This window comes from Clytia hemisphaerica, unplaced genomic scaffold, assembly GCF_902728285.1.
Source record: "Clytia hemisphaerica strain Z4C2 unplaced genomic scaffold, Clytia hemisphaerica genome assembly, whole genome shotgun sequence".
Taxonomy (NCBI): Eukaryota; Metazoa; Cnidaria; class Hydrozoa; order Leptothecata; family Clytiidae; genus Clytia; species Clytia hemisphaerica.
In genome coordinates this window covers 1,222,046-1,237,819 of record NW_027104146.1, presented here as the reverse complement: position 1 = coordinate 1,237,819, position 15,774 = coordinate 1,222,046, and the positions used below count along the sequence as shown (strand labels likewise).

General features: G+C 35.5%; 1 protein-coding gene across 1 annotated transcript; it reads left to right on the top strand.

Moving 5' to 3' along the window:
* Positions 1-2,296: 2,296 nt before the first annotated feature.
* Positions 2,297-14,560, top strand: LOC136813882 (cilia- and flagella-associated protein 57-like). Its single transcript, XM_067070377.1, has 19 exons — positions 2,297-2,866; positions 3,065-3,345; positions 3,470-3,558; positions 4,005-4,246; positions 4,535-4,677; positions 4,936-5,101; positions 5,369-5,482; positions 6,114-6,326; positions 6,846-7,019; positions 7,369-7,527; positions 7,927-8,130; positions 9,047-9,260; positions 9,628-9,824; positions 10,678-10,836; positions 11,167-11,310; positions 11,805-11,921; positions 12,846-12,977; positions 13,364-13,507; positions 14,076-14,560. Exons 1-19 carry the CDS (start codon positions 2,399-2,401, stop codon positions 14,391-14,393), a joined length of 3,678 nt encoding a protein of 1,225 aa, XP_066926478.1. The 5' UTR covers positions 2,297-2,398; the 3' UTR covers positions 14,394-14,560.
* The last annotated feature ends 1,214 nt before the right edge of the window (positions 14,561-15,774 follow it).

The window sequence follows — 15,774 nt, the reverse complement described above, 5'->3', positions numbered from 1 at the left end:
AGGCATGAGGCTATTGAGACATAATGTGATGAATTTGCGCGTAAACGAAATTTAACATTGTTCTAGGCTGCTCAGGGGCAAAGTCACTGAAAATTGGCCAATTTTGTTACTTTTTCTGTTTTTTAGCAGCCTTTCTGGGTGGGTACACAAAGTTTTAGGGCAGGATTTCAATGGTATAATTTTTCCTTGGGGGGCAGCCATGACATGCTCTGAAACTGGCCGCTTGCAGCTCCACTCTTCCAATTTTGTTTCGATATAACTTTGTATTTTAATGATAGCCATTCCGGGTTTGCTTGTTTTTTATTTGACGCTCATGAAAATATTCAATTTTAGGTCCAACTTTGACAAGCAATTGTTCTTTGTGTAGTTGAGCTATAACATTAATTATTTTTGAGTAATTTAGAGCTTTCTTTTTTTTAGCTTTCCAACCATATATAATATGCAGGTGTAATATTCTACACTTATGTCTAAAAATTTGTTCCAACTAAGGCCATTTTTAGAAAAAATTAGATCTGCGGGACACAAAAAATTTCACAACTCATCTTTGATTTCAAAAAGCGCTGCGGAGGAAAAAATGTTTCCATATATCAGAAAATACCTGAGAAATCCAATGGTGCTAATCTCTGAAATTAATTCTTTCATTAAAGTTATTATTTTTTACTTTTCATACTTTGGCAAGCATTTTCAGCCTGAAATTGAGGACTAGAATTATAGAGAGTGATACCACTGAAAAATTTGACTCTTTTTTAGCCTAAAACAGTTATTTATATGCCATTGGGAAAGATAGGTAGGTTCAGCAATTTTAACTTCCGCTTTATAACGTTTTTATTGTTTTTTGCAATGCAATGTCTTCTTTTTCAAAAAATGTCTTTTCTTCCTTGAAGTGTTAACAAGCAATTACAAAAAGAATTTGATAAAAGTCTGCAGTCAAAATGAAGATATCTGGAATATCTTGACTCAATACAAAAGCTTGAATTTTCAATTTCCGCAGTATATTTCGGTGCCATTTTATATGCCATTTCTGGGCTAAATTGTCAACCTCGAATGTCTAAAATAGTGAAACCAAAATCTCAATATCTCCGGAACGCTTATCATTAGGAGGTGTATGACCCCTCATTTTTTTTCTTTTTTGAAGCTCTTCAAGATGAACTAGGTTTGATTGCCACCAGAATAGTTTCAATTTGACCCTGGAATGGCTATTAATGACCAGCCAGGTAGGTCATTCATTTGATGGCTATGCAAGTTTCCCTCAACTGATGCAAGTTACCCGACTTTATGGTAGGTTAGCTAGAGTCAAGTCAAGCGAGCTATCAAAGAGTGATGCAGAGTGATGGATTGATGTTTTTCAGCCCACGGTTTGCAGCATCCCCATTCTAGATCATTGTTTGTCTGATAGGTTTCATACATTACATTGTTCATTTGTTGCCATTTGGATGCAGTATGCAAGATGGAAGGAGCGATTACATGTGTCACAGGCAATTGCATTTTCTCCCCCATCTGACAGCTGAAGAACATTCACCACAGGGAAATTTGACAGTGTGGGCCAGGATTGATCTTGATTTGACCACTCAAGACTACTATTAGTCTATCATCAAGGTGAATAATTGATTTTATGTAGGATTGGTTTGTTCAGTATTTGTATACATTGAATATGGAGAATAGAACTACTTGATTGAAGTGTGTCGGAGGGAAAAAGTTCACATCAGTTACATTAACAAAGTTTGTGTGTACAATCTTGGTCTGTGCCACAAAGTGGCGTATAATAAGAAATGAACAATAATTTGTGCAGTTTCATGGTGAAATCGGAATAAGAACAATAGATACCTGAATAACTGCACACTAAAAGCTAAGAGTGCAGCCGTTCCAAGGTGATCAACAAAATGCCTGAGCTGACCAAGATGGATTTTCTATCTTCGTGTGTGAATTTTGAGTGGGTGATTTTGAAATTATTCTTGTCCCCGACCTTTTGCTAATCAGGATGTCATGTCGTTGAATACCTTAATCGTTAATCCCATATATTTTTGCGCACCTCTCATTTCGTGCAGAAAGTGTGCATGAAATTAAAAGACCCCCATAAATAAAGGGCCTATTAAAATATAAATAATTCAAATTAGTGATCACTTTAAATGTGCAGGAATATCATCTTACTGTAGCGCTCTAATTAAAATTTGTGCTGAAAGTAAGTAAAATTTGTGATTTCATACTTTTTAGGAAAAAAATTTCCTTATTGAAATTGTCAGTTTACATTTGATTCCCAGAATAAAAGATGTCTTTTATTGAAAAATTTTTCTTTTATAGTTAATAATTACAAACTCAAAAACTAATGTTTACTTGCAAGCTGATTTTCTGAATCTTAACTTGAATATTCTGGAGAGTTGTTTAAAAAAAAGAAGAAGAGATGTCGATTGCACTTGCATCTCCCAGACATGTTTTTGGTTTCAAGTCAAATGTTGCCAATAATTTGTGGTATCTAGATGAGCAGACAATTGTATATCCATCGGGATCAAACTGTATATTGTATAATATTGATCAGAGAACTCAGAAATTTATTCCATGTACAGAAAATGGTAATGGAATTACAGCAATTGCAGTAAGTCCAAACAGGAGATATGTAGCTATTGCAGAGAAAGCTGATAAACCAACAATTACAATTTACGATTTACATTCTTTACGTAAAAGAAAAGTTCTTTCTACTCCTGAATGTCAATCATTGGAGTTTGTTAGTATTTCATTTTCTCCTGACTCTAAATATTTAATTGCACAAGGAGGAAGACCAGACTGGACATTATTTTATTGGACGTGGGAAAAAGCTAAAGTGTTGGCTTCTACAAAATCATCAAACCAACAAAATTCTGCAATTTATCAGGTAAATGATGAGTAAATAACATATCTGGTAGTCTTATCATTAATATAAATAGTGAATCAGAATCATTATCAAATGCTCAAAAGCCTCAATTTGCAAAAGTTAATATTATTCCCACTTAAAGTTTTGCAGCATTAATATGTTTAATTTTGTGAATCTAGAAAATCGTGTTCCAATATTTTGAATCTTCTATCAATTTAGGTGACTTTCAACCCGAATGACAATACTCATGTTTGTGTAACTGGCCATGGAATCTTCAAATTATTCCGCTACAGTGAGAACAATCTCAAGCAGTTTGCTTTCCAGAAGGCAGATCTTCACAGACATTACCTCTGTCAATCATGGTTAAACGAAGAGAAACTACTGGTCGGTACAGATTCTGGAAAAGTTTTACTTTTTGAGGGTGGAGAATTAAAAGGAGACTTTCCTGTTATTGAAAATACACTTGAAAAGAGTGGAAGCAATGGAGGCCTTAGTGCAAAGTAAGTAGCACAATTAAATCATCTCACTTTTACTAACTAATTAATATTTTTTTGCACTTGATTTTCTAATTTCTCATTCTTGATTCAATGAATGCATGCTTATGAACCATCACTTTTTTTTTAGTGCAAGTGTAAACAGCTTGGCAGACTTGACTTCAAACAAAACAGTTCAACCTGCAACATCTGTTCCATTCATTGCAGCTTACTCTAAAGGTATGCGTCGCATTTTAATGAATCTTCTTATACGAAAAAGCACCACACTTTTAAAATTAGTGATTTCAGTTTTAGTTCATTGCATCATTTCTTTAGATAATTGTTTATTACTCAGGTTGAAGTTGTGAGCAAATAAAACAAAACACTTTGAAAACTTGTAAATCTTTAGATAATTGATAATACACTCAGAAATTTGGTTCCTTGAGCACTCTAAAGATAATGCAAAGCTCACACTTAGTATTTATAGCACTCTGCTGACAAAAAATAACTGTACTCTATTAGCACTGATGACGAAAGGCACTTCTTCTTTTTTAAGTGCTTTATGAAAAATAATTATCTGAAGGATCGCAGTGGACAAGCTAGATGTGTATGCATTTGAACCATTTCCTTTTTTTATATTGAAAATTATATTTCATTTAAACTTCAATTTTATTACTACTATCCAGGATTTGTTTGTTCTGGAGGCCTTGGTGCTATTTACGTCTACGAGAAAACTGAGGAAAAGGAGATGTTCAAAAAAATCAAAGAAATACGAATTCCGATAGACCAACAAAGTGCAGACCCTTCTCTAACATGCAATCAACAAATTACTTGCATTGCTCTCAGTCCCTCGGAAGAAACTGTAGTATGTAGCACAAATAGTAATCAACTGTACACAATTCCGTTATCGTCTGCTGACATTGGAAAGGTAAACTTTGAACTTTAACGGGAAATTTAATTTTGGAATAACAGAGATTTCTAAATTATTAAGTGTAGTACAGTGGAACCTCCATAACTCGAACACACACGGGGAACACAAATTTGTTCAAGTTAAGGAAATTATTCGAATTGTAGAGTTCCGAGCTAAAAGGGCTCATAAGGGTTTCTCCTAAACGAAGACTGACAATTAGAATTATCAAAGTTGTGACAAGATTTGAAAAGTAGTTTAAAGTTCACTTAATAAAGAAACACTTTTTTAATGGTTTTATTTTTTTAGCAAGGAGAGATTGCAGAATTTGAGATGTTGGCACAAAGTTTCCATCATGGACAAATCACAGGTTTAGATGTTTGTATTCGAAAGCCTTTAATGGCAACCTGCGGTATGGATAGAAGCATCAGAATTTGGAACTTCGATTCTTGGTAAGACAAGTTTTCATGTAAGACAGTGGTGTTCTAGATTTAGAGCCATGTGTGTCAGACTTATTTCCACAATTTTGATACTCCTACTTATAGGTATGATTGACTACATTGCCGACGGGCTTGATCGGAATCTGAGAGATTCTTTCGGATTTCAATAAAACTTTGTTTTAGAAAGTCTTATGAATAAAGAACCACGGAATCATGAGAGGCCTTCTAAGGGAAAAATGCATGTGTTTTTATTTCCTTTTTACATTACAGCACACTTGAATTGTACAAAGTGTTCCAAGAAGAAGCATACAGTATTGCACTCCATCCATCTGGTTTGTATGTGTTGGTTGGATTCAGTGATAAATTACGTCTAATGAACCTCCTCATTGATGACATCAGACCATTCAAAGAATTCACAATCAGAGGGTGTAGAGAGGTAACATTCAATACCCAACTTTAGATAGAGCTTAGAATTTATATTTTCCAAAGATTAGGGCATTTTAGATATTACAGGGCGAAAAAGTATATTTGTATGAAACTTTCCACGATTTATTCATTTTGTGAATATCTTAGGGAAAATAAATGTTTACTCTATGCTTAAATCATTAAATGATTTTGTGCTGGAAAATTAACGATTTGAAGATATTTCTATACATAAAGTCCACCTTCTTTTTTCATAACATCAACCGCTTTTTTCTTGTAGTGTTGTTTCAGCAATGGTGGTCATTTGTTTGCAGCAGTTCACGGCAACGTCATTCAATTATATTCCACCTCAACGTTCGAAAACATTGGGAATCTTAAAGGTCATAATGGAAAGGTAACGGAAAAGTTCTATCTTATGAATAAGGACTGTTAGTATTGGAATAGTACTACTCATAACATTGTTGTCCCTACAAAGCTGACGAATTAAAAGGTTTGATAATAACGGTTTCTTTGAGCCAAAGCCATCCAATTCATACTACTAGCCGTGCAATTCATAAATTGACTAGTTAATGTGGCGAGATTGTCATTGTTCGATGTGTCGTAAAATAGTCTCTCTCTAATCCATAATTGGCAAGCTTCATCGCTTACACGGTTTCTACCATTGGTTTAAAGCCCCGAAGGGGCTAAAGATGAATCTTGAACCTTTCTCAAGCAAGAAAAAGTGAAGCCTTAAAATTTGCGCCACGCTCAGAATGGCAGATTAAACCTGGCACTTTCTTTGTTTTCACGCGGCATCTTTTTCGAAACCTGGCGATATGTTTTACTTTCAATCGAGCGTTCGTAGGGAACCACGTGGGTCACGCTTCATTTCCCATTTTTTCTCGTGTCTAGTCCTTCGGGCTTGGAAGTCAATGCTTTTTACTGAACTTAAGATATACGTTTATATTCCCACCTCGAGAAGACCATGTAACTAATTATATCACTGTTAAATATGTTGTAGAATAATCGCTATTTTCCCTCTATAGGTTCGTTGTATCCGATGGAATGCGGATGATTCCAAGTTGATTTCATGTGGCATGGATGGTGCTATTTATGAATGGAACATGTTCACTTATAAACGAGACGGTGAAAGTATTTTGAAGTCTTGTTCATACTCCTGTGTTTCTGTATCACCTGATAGTCGCACCATGTACGCTGTTGGCTCTGATCGATCCATAAAAGAGATATGCGACGGACAGGTAAGATTTGGATGCTATCTTTTTGTTACTATGTAAAGAAAATATGTAAACTATAAAACAAAATGGTAAATGGAAGCAGTGAAATTATTCTTTTGCTGACTCCACTTACCATTCTATCACGCTTCCGATTTCGGTCGGTTGAGCATTTTACTGAATTGAAAACATCAAAAAATAAACTATAAATAAACTACAGTATTTTGCTCGGGATTTCATGCTCCATCCGATGATAAAAATCATTTTTGTTGAATTCGACTTTTAAAACTGTCATTTTTTACTCATTTTGGGGGTTAGGACTTAGAAATTTTGCCTACAAGTACAACGTCGGTCAAAAACTCTTGCCAGGCATGACATTTCTAGTGGGACGAGATTTTTCCCGACAGAGACGACCAAATTTATTCATCAGGACTGGGACCCTAACGGTTCTAAGTTACAGGGTTCTTTTGTAGCACTCTTGAACATTCTTTTGTAAGCAGAATTTATGTTTATGTTTGACGATTCTTGTTTATCCTTTCTACTTAGATTCTTCGTGACGTTCCATCAGATGATTGCGTGCTGACACAAGTCGCATTATCACGATCAGGACGTATGTTGTTTGCGGGTACCAATAATGGTACTGTTCGCTCATTCAAATTCCCTTTGTCGGTACCTGGTGAATGGCAAGAGCATCAAACACACGCTGGTGCTATTTCAAAGGTAATACTATTGTGGAGTTTCTTATCTGGTTATTAAATTTTTTACATTCTAGAATTTCGCTAGCTGATTCCAGTAGACAAAGGTCTTTACCAGTTTGATTCTTTTGCTCAATTGATCTGGAGGTGGTCTAGGTAAACTACAATCACTTTTGAAAGTGAACACTCTCTTGATAAAGGTTTCATTTTTAGCCTTGGTCAAAAAATTATATTCTTCTTGATCTGCATCGTTTGTTAAAATTCTTTACCCTAGAATATATTGCCATTAAGGAAAAGGTGTTTTTAGCAACTGAATAGGTATATAAGCCTTTCGACTGGAAACTGAAACTTTAACTTCGTTTATGTCTACTCAGATGCGTATTTCGTACGATGATCAATACTTGATCACGGTCAGTGAAGATTGTTGTTTGTTCGTGTACAAAATCAGTGATAAAGAAGGACGTGGCAAGCGTGACCGTGATGTACCTTATGCTGAAGAAGTGCTCATCACCAAATCCGATCTAGAAGAAAAGGTACGTGTGTAATTTCTTTGGAAAGCTTTCATTTTTGATTTTAAAATTTCAGTTTTCATTAAAAAATTTTCTGTTTGTTTGATGTTACAACTTGACATCAAAATTGATTTTATGTCTGAAGAAAGTTTATCAATCAAGGAAAAAACGGGTATTAAGAAGCTTTATATTTAGATTTCTTTCGTTTGGATAACTATGTGATGAGGTCGATTAAATTGACCTCTTTCGAGTTGTTTTAAAAATTGAACAATTTATTTATGCCGTCGAAAACATGTATTTGGAAGAATCAAATTTCTCTTTATTGAGGAGCAAGATAAGAAAAGACTTTTTTGAACAATTTTCGAAGCTTATTTATTCTTACCCGAAATGAAACATCATATGTAAACTCTTCTTTTTCTTTAGAATACTGTCATGTCAGAACTGAAAACGCGCGTCGAAGAATTGAAGATGGAAAATGAATACCAACTTCGTTTGAAGGATATGAATTATAATGAAAAGATAAAAGAGTTGACGGAAAAGTTCATTCAAGAGATGGAATCGTTGAAAACGAAAAACCAAATGTTGAAAACGGATAAAGATAAAGAAGCTGCAAAACACGAGGAAGAGGTGAGACACGGTGGTCTACTGGTTAAAGAGCGGCCGTAGCACATTGGTTTAGCATCCAGCTACGGTGTTTAGTAGCGTAGACAGGGGCGAAGGAACATTTGCTTAAGAGAGCAGATTTAAAAGACACATTAATTGTGTTTTTATAACACGAATAGGTAATCGCTTTGTCGTAAAAATCTACTCTCCTACGTAGATCGTTCTTCACCCCTGTCTACGCTGATGGTGCTTAAGGTCATGGGTTCGATGTCTGGTCGGGTCATACTAAAGACTTCGTACTTAGTATAAAACGGTATTTGATGCCTCTCTAGTTGATTTTCAGCAACTAAAAACAACTTAAGTCAGGGTTAAAGCACTTGTGTGTCCACATCGGAAACTCGTGGTTCGAGTCACTCCCTTTTCTTTATGTTTTGGTAGTCACCCTCTTGAATAGCTTGTTTCCACGAGATGTTCTACGAGTCACAAATAGGTTTTTTGAGAATCGAAGGATCCGTCTCAAATTGTTTCAATCAGCAGATGTGAAGTTGTTGTTTGGGGCGTTACAGCCCTGTCAACTGCCTTTGTCCTGTCTCAAATTATTTCCATGGCTTGTCTTTATCGTGGAATTTCCCTAGCATTATAGACTTTAAGTAGTACATTGAACGTAGTAGAAAGAGACCATTGTCTCGTAACATCAATATCTTTAAACAAAATATACATAATACGCCTGCCGTACCTAGAATTGTGACATTACTGAACTGTTGAAAATTTAACCATGTTAGAACCCACATTCCTTAAAAATTCTAGATTTGCATTAGAGTGCTTGCCCAGTTCATTTATTCCGTTCCATGGGCAGCCATTAAAAATATGCTCAAAATGTCAGTACAAAGCTAACTATGATGAACACCGTGGACTTATTTTATGATTTTCAATTTGACAGGTTTCGGAACAAGGTGAAACACACATCAAAGAACTAGAAGATATCGAATCAGCCAACAACAAAAAGTTGATGTCCGAATATGAGAAATATCAAGAATTACAAACAAAGAGTCAACGCATGCAAGAAGATTATGAACGACAACTTCAACAAATGGAGGAGGCCAGAGAACATGCTCTTGAAGAGTTGACTGAATATTACGAAAAGAAACTACAAGGTACCCCACTATTCTGCATAAGTCTTTTAAGAACTTTATTTTAATCAAGTATTAAAGTGTAGATTGTATTTCAGATTTCATGCTAAAGTTTTACTCCATGTGACTTTCATAAGCTAAGTTGACAGTCATGCTTTAATCTGGTGTGCCTTTTTAACGATTTCGCTTTGCTATACTAACTTTAGCAGGTCCAATAAGATTTTGGGTTTTATTTTTGAACAAAACTTGACCAATTACTTTCTTTACTTCAATTGATTGAAGCATGAGTAAAAAGGCCAAATTAGATCTTTCGAACAAATATGTTTACTCTAGTTAGATCATTGAGTATCTAATCAGCTTATTTGAAATCAAACTTCTCTCTTCCTTCAAGACAAGACATCAACTTTGGAACAAGCGAACGAAGAATCACGTCAACATTTACGTGAATACGAAGAAACGAAAAAACAAATCGAAGAAGATGCGGATCGAGAAATTTTAGACATCAAGAATAAATATGAAAGGAAATTACGTGAAGAAAAAGAAGCTAACCTTCGATTGAAAGGTGAAACTGGTATCATGAGACGAAAGGTAAGGCTTGACTCGATAGCTAAGGATTATAAAATGTTTCTCCGAACAGAATTTCGTGATAGTTATCAAACAGGTGTGTTGCTCGCACGTAACGGTTCCGTTTCGGTCCGAAACGAAATGAAGCCATTCTATTGGCTAGAAGTGACGTAAAGCTTGAATTTAACCAATAGAATGGCTTCATTTCGTTTCGGAGTGAAACAGAACCGTAGCGTGTGAACGTGGCCTTCATCTCTTGTAGCAAAGTGACGTTTAACGATCGTTACTGCTACAAATCATCTCCACGCTATTAATCCGTAATAAAATATACTTAAGAGCTCTTATGCAGCTATTTGAATACAACTATCAAACCTTAGCGACTTAGACCATGTTCGCACGTGACGGTTCCGTTGCGAAACGAAATGAAGCCGTTCTATTGGTTACATTCAAGTGTTACGTCACTTTTAACCAATAGAATGGCTCCATTCCATTTCCGAGCGAAACGGAACCGTCACGTGCGAACATGGTTTTAGCTTCCCCTTTGAGGAGATTGTAAACTTGTAAATTCACATTACCAGTATTTTTGAAAGCACTGTTTAGGGTTGGAAGGTATATTAAGATTGAAACCTTTAAACAGAAGGTGACCCTTTTTGGACCTACCTGGAGGCCCTATAAATTAACCATTCGTTCGTTAGTTAGTTCGTTTTTCAGGATCTTTTCCATTGATATCTATATGTTCTCTCATTTGGCTAACTTTCACTATCAGGTAGATCCAATAAGCATCCAGCTTGTTTATTTATAGAATCCTAGCTGTTCCTTGTGAAAGTATAGAAGAATAAAGTGCAAAGTGTTAAACTGAAACATCCTATCATTTTAGTTTACAAGCCTACAGAAGGAGATCGAAGATCACAAAGCAGAAATCCAACGTTTGCATGGTGAGGAGAGTAAGTTGCAAGGAATCATTAAATCACTGGAGAAAGATATTTATGGTTTGAAGAAAGAAATCCAAGAACGAGATGAAACCATCCAAGATAAGGTATCGCATTCATTGAAATAGCGGTCGGTTATCGACCTGAAAATATTCGAATTTTAAGTCCATATCGCCCAAGCAATGGTTATCCACTTTTCCAAATCTTTTAGATGTACATTATGATAACAAATTTAGAGATGTCAACTTTACAACGTTTTTTTTGGTGACCTTTGGTGGTGATTAAATTTAAGCACAATCTTAACATTGCGGAAGTGTCAAAATAAAATAAGTTTTGAAAAATCGGCTCCAAAAACACATTCTAAAGCGTGATCTTGTAGGTCAATTTGCCTTGTTGCTCCGTGTGTAAACTTAAAACATTCAATCTTTTGTTTGTAGGAAAAACGTATTTACGATTTAAAGAAGAAGAATCAAGAATTGGAGAAATTCAAATTTGTTTTGGATTACAAGATCAAAGAGTTGAAGAAGCAAATTGAACCACGTGAAAATGATATCAAAGAAATGAAAGAACAAATACAAGAGGTTCATCATCTTTATTATCGTATTTGATCATCTTTTCTTGCAGGGGCCAAATTGAATTTTTCGGGGGGGGGATTAGACATTTCATTATGACACCTTGTCCCCATGTATAGACTAGCAAGCTAGTCTGTTGATTAATCATGTCAGAGGGCGGCAACATAAAGGCAACGGGCGTTTGCTAAAATAGGAACTGCATAGGAGAACGAGTAAAAGTTGGTGAGAGGCTGCTGATTAACTGCTTCCAACCCTTGCTGCTGACAAAATTTCTTCCAACGCTTACCTAATTCATACGCTCACTTTTCCTACGTGATACCGTTCCAGCACGACTGGTGTGCCAGACTACCCTATGTATGACTTTTTGTGCATTTTCCTCAGGGAAATCCCAGAAACCACCACCGCCGAAATGTTTTACTTCTGTCCGGCGATATTCTTGTCCATAGTTTTTGACCATATTATACTGTATGGTTTCACTAATTTTGATTTTATCTCCCCCTTAGATGGAAAGTGAATTGGAACGCTTCCACAAGCAGAACACAGGTTTAGAATTGAACATCGCTGAACTTCGATTGAAATTGAAAGCAACAGAGAAAGAATTGTACGGCGAACGACAAACGGTAAGTTGACGTATGTCAGTCGTCCATCATGAAGTTTGTCGGTTATTTTGTGGACTTTAGCTTTTCCTTTTCAAACATTGCCAACATAGGTGTACTGCTAAAGAGTTTTTCTGAAAAAGCTCATTTAGCGAAGATTTATTTGCAGTTAAGTTGTTCTTAAATATTCATTTATGGTATATTTTTTGAACAGCTTCTGCCCAATAATTATTTCGTTGTTTCATCCGAGCTTCGCAAATACGTCTTAAAGGTTTTATTTTTACATAAGTGTTCCCGTTTCATATCAGACACATATTTTTCTGCCTATTGTTATATTATCCTGATATAAACAAAAAATATTTTTCTTTCCCTCTTTCTGACCAATCTTGCTCCACATCCGTATCGATTCAATATCAAAAAGCTTGTAAATTAAGGTTGGTGAGTAAACAAACGATATCACTCTTATTTAAAAGCAAAACCTGGTACCTGGTAATGATAAAATATGTGTCGCTCTAAACCGTAAATCTCTGAACAATTTATTGCTTTATGTTTGCATTTTGTATTTTATTGTAAGGGTGCTGCATGTCACACGATGATAACCCAAATTCAATTGTTTTATTAAATCCAAAATATTACTAATCTCATTGTATATTATCGTCTACCCTGCCACACCACACTTTGCTCTAAGAGAATGCAGCGAGTGTTGGGTCCGAGGAGCTTCTTCTAGCCAAAACATTTAAAATCGTGCTGCCTTCTACCTCTAAATGAAAGCGAAAGCGAAAGCAAAAGCGACTGGGTTCTAATGTTTATGTTTTTGATTGGTGTATATTTTTGGTGAGATTGTTTTGCTTTAACCAATGAAAGCGCTCAGAATTTCATTGAATATTAATGCCAGATCTTGAGTAGAAATTTAGCTGATATATTCTTATTCGATTCTCTTTGTACCAGGTTCACGACAAACAAGCCTTGGTCAAACGTTTCAAGACAGACTTACACAATGCTGCTGGCTTCATTCAAGAACCTAAAAAATTAAAAGAACACGTCAAAGAACTTTATGGAAAATACGTCAGCGATGATACGGTAAGAGTTTGCACGGGTAGAGCCTATTCGTTTTCACAAAAATAGCAGCTCTATTTAAGCGTTTTTAAACGTAAAAATTCGACCTTAAAAGCGAGTGAGCTACTTCCAAAGGCTCTAATTAGCATATTTCCATGATGTTGAAGCGATTTAGAGGGGTTAGAACCGGTTGGGAACAGTAGTTTTGCCAGAAAACCGGTTTTTAGGCCTCCAAAGCTGCCTGGGCTTACAGTGTCCTATTTTAATTGCTCTCACTACGATCCAATAAGTCAGGTCTTTCTACTCCACCTTTAATGATAGAATATTTAGTATTTTTCTTATCTTTGAGTCACGTTTACTTTATCCATTAACCAGATTTTTTATTCTTCTTGCTCCCTTTTCACCTTCAGCCAGAGGAAGCGAGTGTTGACTTAGATATACAAAAGGAATACGCACGTCAACGGGAACATTTGGAACGTAGTGTTGCTTCCTTACGTAAGAAGTTGGCAAAGGATACAGAAATTCATCGAGCTGACAATGTTCGCATCATGCAGGTCAGTTTTGCTTCTCTCTCCTAATTTTGACAACACTTAGAAACTGAATTAATGGGGTGTCGATGCCGTCAAAAAGTTTCAGAAATATTTACTAAAATGCTGAAATGAAAAGCTTCGGCGACTTATAAGCTAACTTCGATAAATCCTTTGGGTGGGATAAGACATGAGAATACTAATACACTCTTCTCGAGATGCATAAATTTATTGTTGTCCTCGTTTTCAAACAGATTTCATTGCGATGAAATTATACATTTAAACCAATTTGAATTCCCAAAAGGCAAACATTAACTCTAAAACAAAAGTACTTGAAATTCAAAATGTCTCATGAAGTGTAAACAACACAATTATCATTGTGAATATGTAATTTTATAGCAATGAAATCTGTTTGAAAACGAGGACAACAATAAATTTATGCATCTCGAGAAGAGGGTATTGGTTGGCTAAAATTTGTCATACTTCGAGGCATATTTAAATCCAGATCAACAATTTGTTTTGCGATGTATTTTTCTATGTTTTATTTGCTTTATACGTTATCAAAACTTGTTTTAACTTACACCCTTTTTTGCAGGAGAACGTCTACTTGATTAAAGAAATAAACGATTTGCGACGTGAATTAAAGAACGCACGAACACAAGTACACGATCTCGAAGCGTCTATTAACGTAATGCGTAAACATCAAAATGCCGGTGGGATGTCGACAACGTCTTTATTGGAGAGACGTGACAGTAGCGATGAAGGTAACAAGACGACCGAACTGAACAAAATGATTGATCTACAGAAAACAGAAATGCGACGGTTAAGAGCACAAATTGTCGATATGGAATCGAAAATAGCGGAACGCCCATCATCAGGAGGTGGGCGCCTCCCACCTTTGCCTGTTCAGTAATACTAATGAATGAATTAACTGTTTTTAATTTAATCAAATTAATATTTTTTTATCCCCCAAATAACTATTTTCATTTTCTTTTCAGAACCTTTTTGTAAATATGACTGAATGATAAATTATGTAAATGTACCAAAGAATAATTCTAAAAGACTACTGATAAATGCTAATATGACGTGGCTTCAGTTTCTGTTTGTTTTATTTTACCTGGTTAAACTGAAAATTTTAACTGAAAAGTTAGGAGATTGCTCAGTCGAAAATTAACTTTCAAAAACTCATTTTGGGCTCAGAATTCAACTCTCTTATTTTCAAAGCTCGTTTAGTTTGGGTAACCTCTTCATACAAGCATAATCTTTTTGTGTATTGAAACTTTATAGACCTTTTTCATAAATTACGTTACGAACATCATAAAACTACTTTATATTCATAAAAAAATCATTCAATTTCTCAAGGGACATAATCACCATGGTAATTGTTTGAATACGAGGCAAGTGATGTTCGTGACCTAATTTATGAAAAGGTCTATCCTTTATCTGTCTTTGGTGCAGTATCTATGGCACTTCAAAACGTTGTTGTCTTTTATGACAAAAAGACTTCCTTTGCAATGTTATTTTTGTTGGGATAATTCCAAAAGAGCTTTTACTTCGAAATGCCATACAGTTAACACAGGAGTGGTAGTACTCCTCAAACAACAAGAAATAAGGTGCGAACAACAGTGCTGGGGAGATTGATAAAAAGGGCGAGAAAGATAAGCTTACGGATTACACTTGACACATGATCAAAACAAAGTAAGTACTTTCTTTTTGTTTATCAATAGAGCGAACATTTTGTTACTACACATTACCTTCATTGTAAGTCTGGACCCAGTCGCCCCTTCAAATTTCATTAAGGTTTTATTATTGAAATGCTTCGGAAATCATCAACGGATTCTTTAAAACAAATTTTAAATTCCAAGTCCTACATCAAGCTCATCTCCGTGTGAAGCATAAAGATCTAATTATCTAACTGGGTTCGAAATGCAAAAAAAATGTCTGAGTTTCTGATCTTTTCATGCCAAAATATAGGTAATTTTAGGTTTACGAGATGTTCTCATCACTAACACTAGTGCTCAAAAGCAACACAGCGAAGAAGGGGTTTTAAAAATGGTCCCGTGCCATATCTGTATGATGCAAGTTTGATTAACAACACAGAACCTGTATGTCAAAATTTGGAGGTTGAACCCATTTAACTGTTTAACAACCATATCTGATTTAAACCCAACCCAGTAAGACCTAAAAAGCCTGGAGTAGGGGAGTAGTAGCATTTTAGAGGGAGCAACAGTTTCAAATTGATACGCGTGGCGTTTAGGGATGGCGAAAGGGGCGAGAGATAATGGCGGTTACTC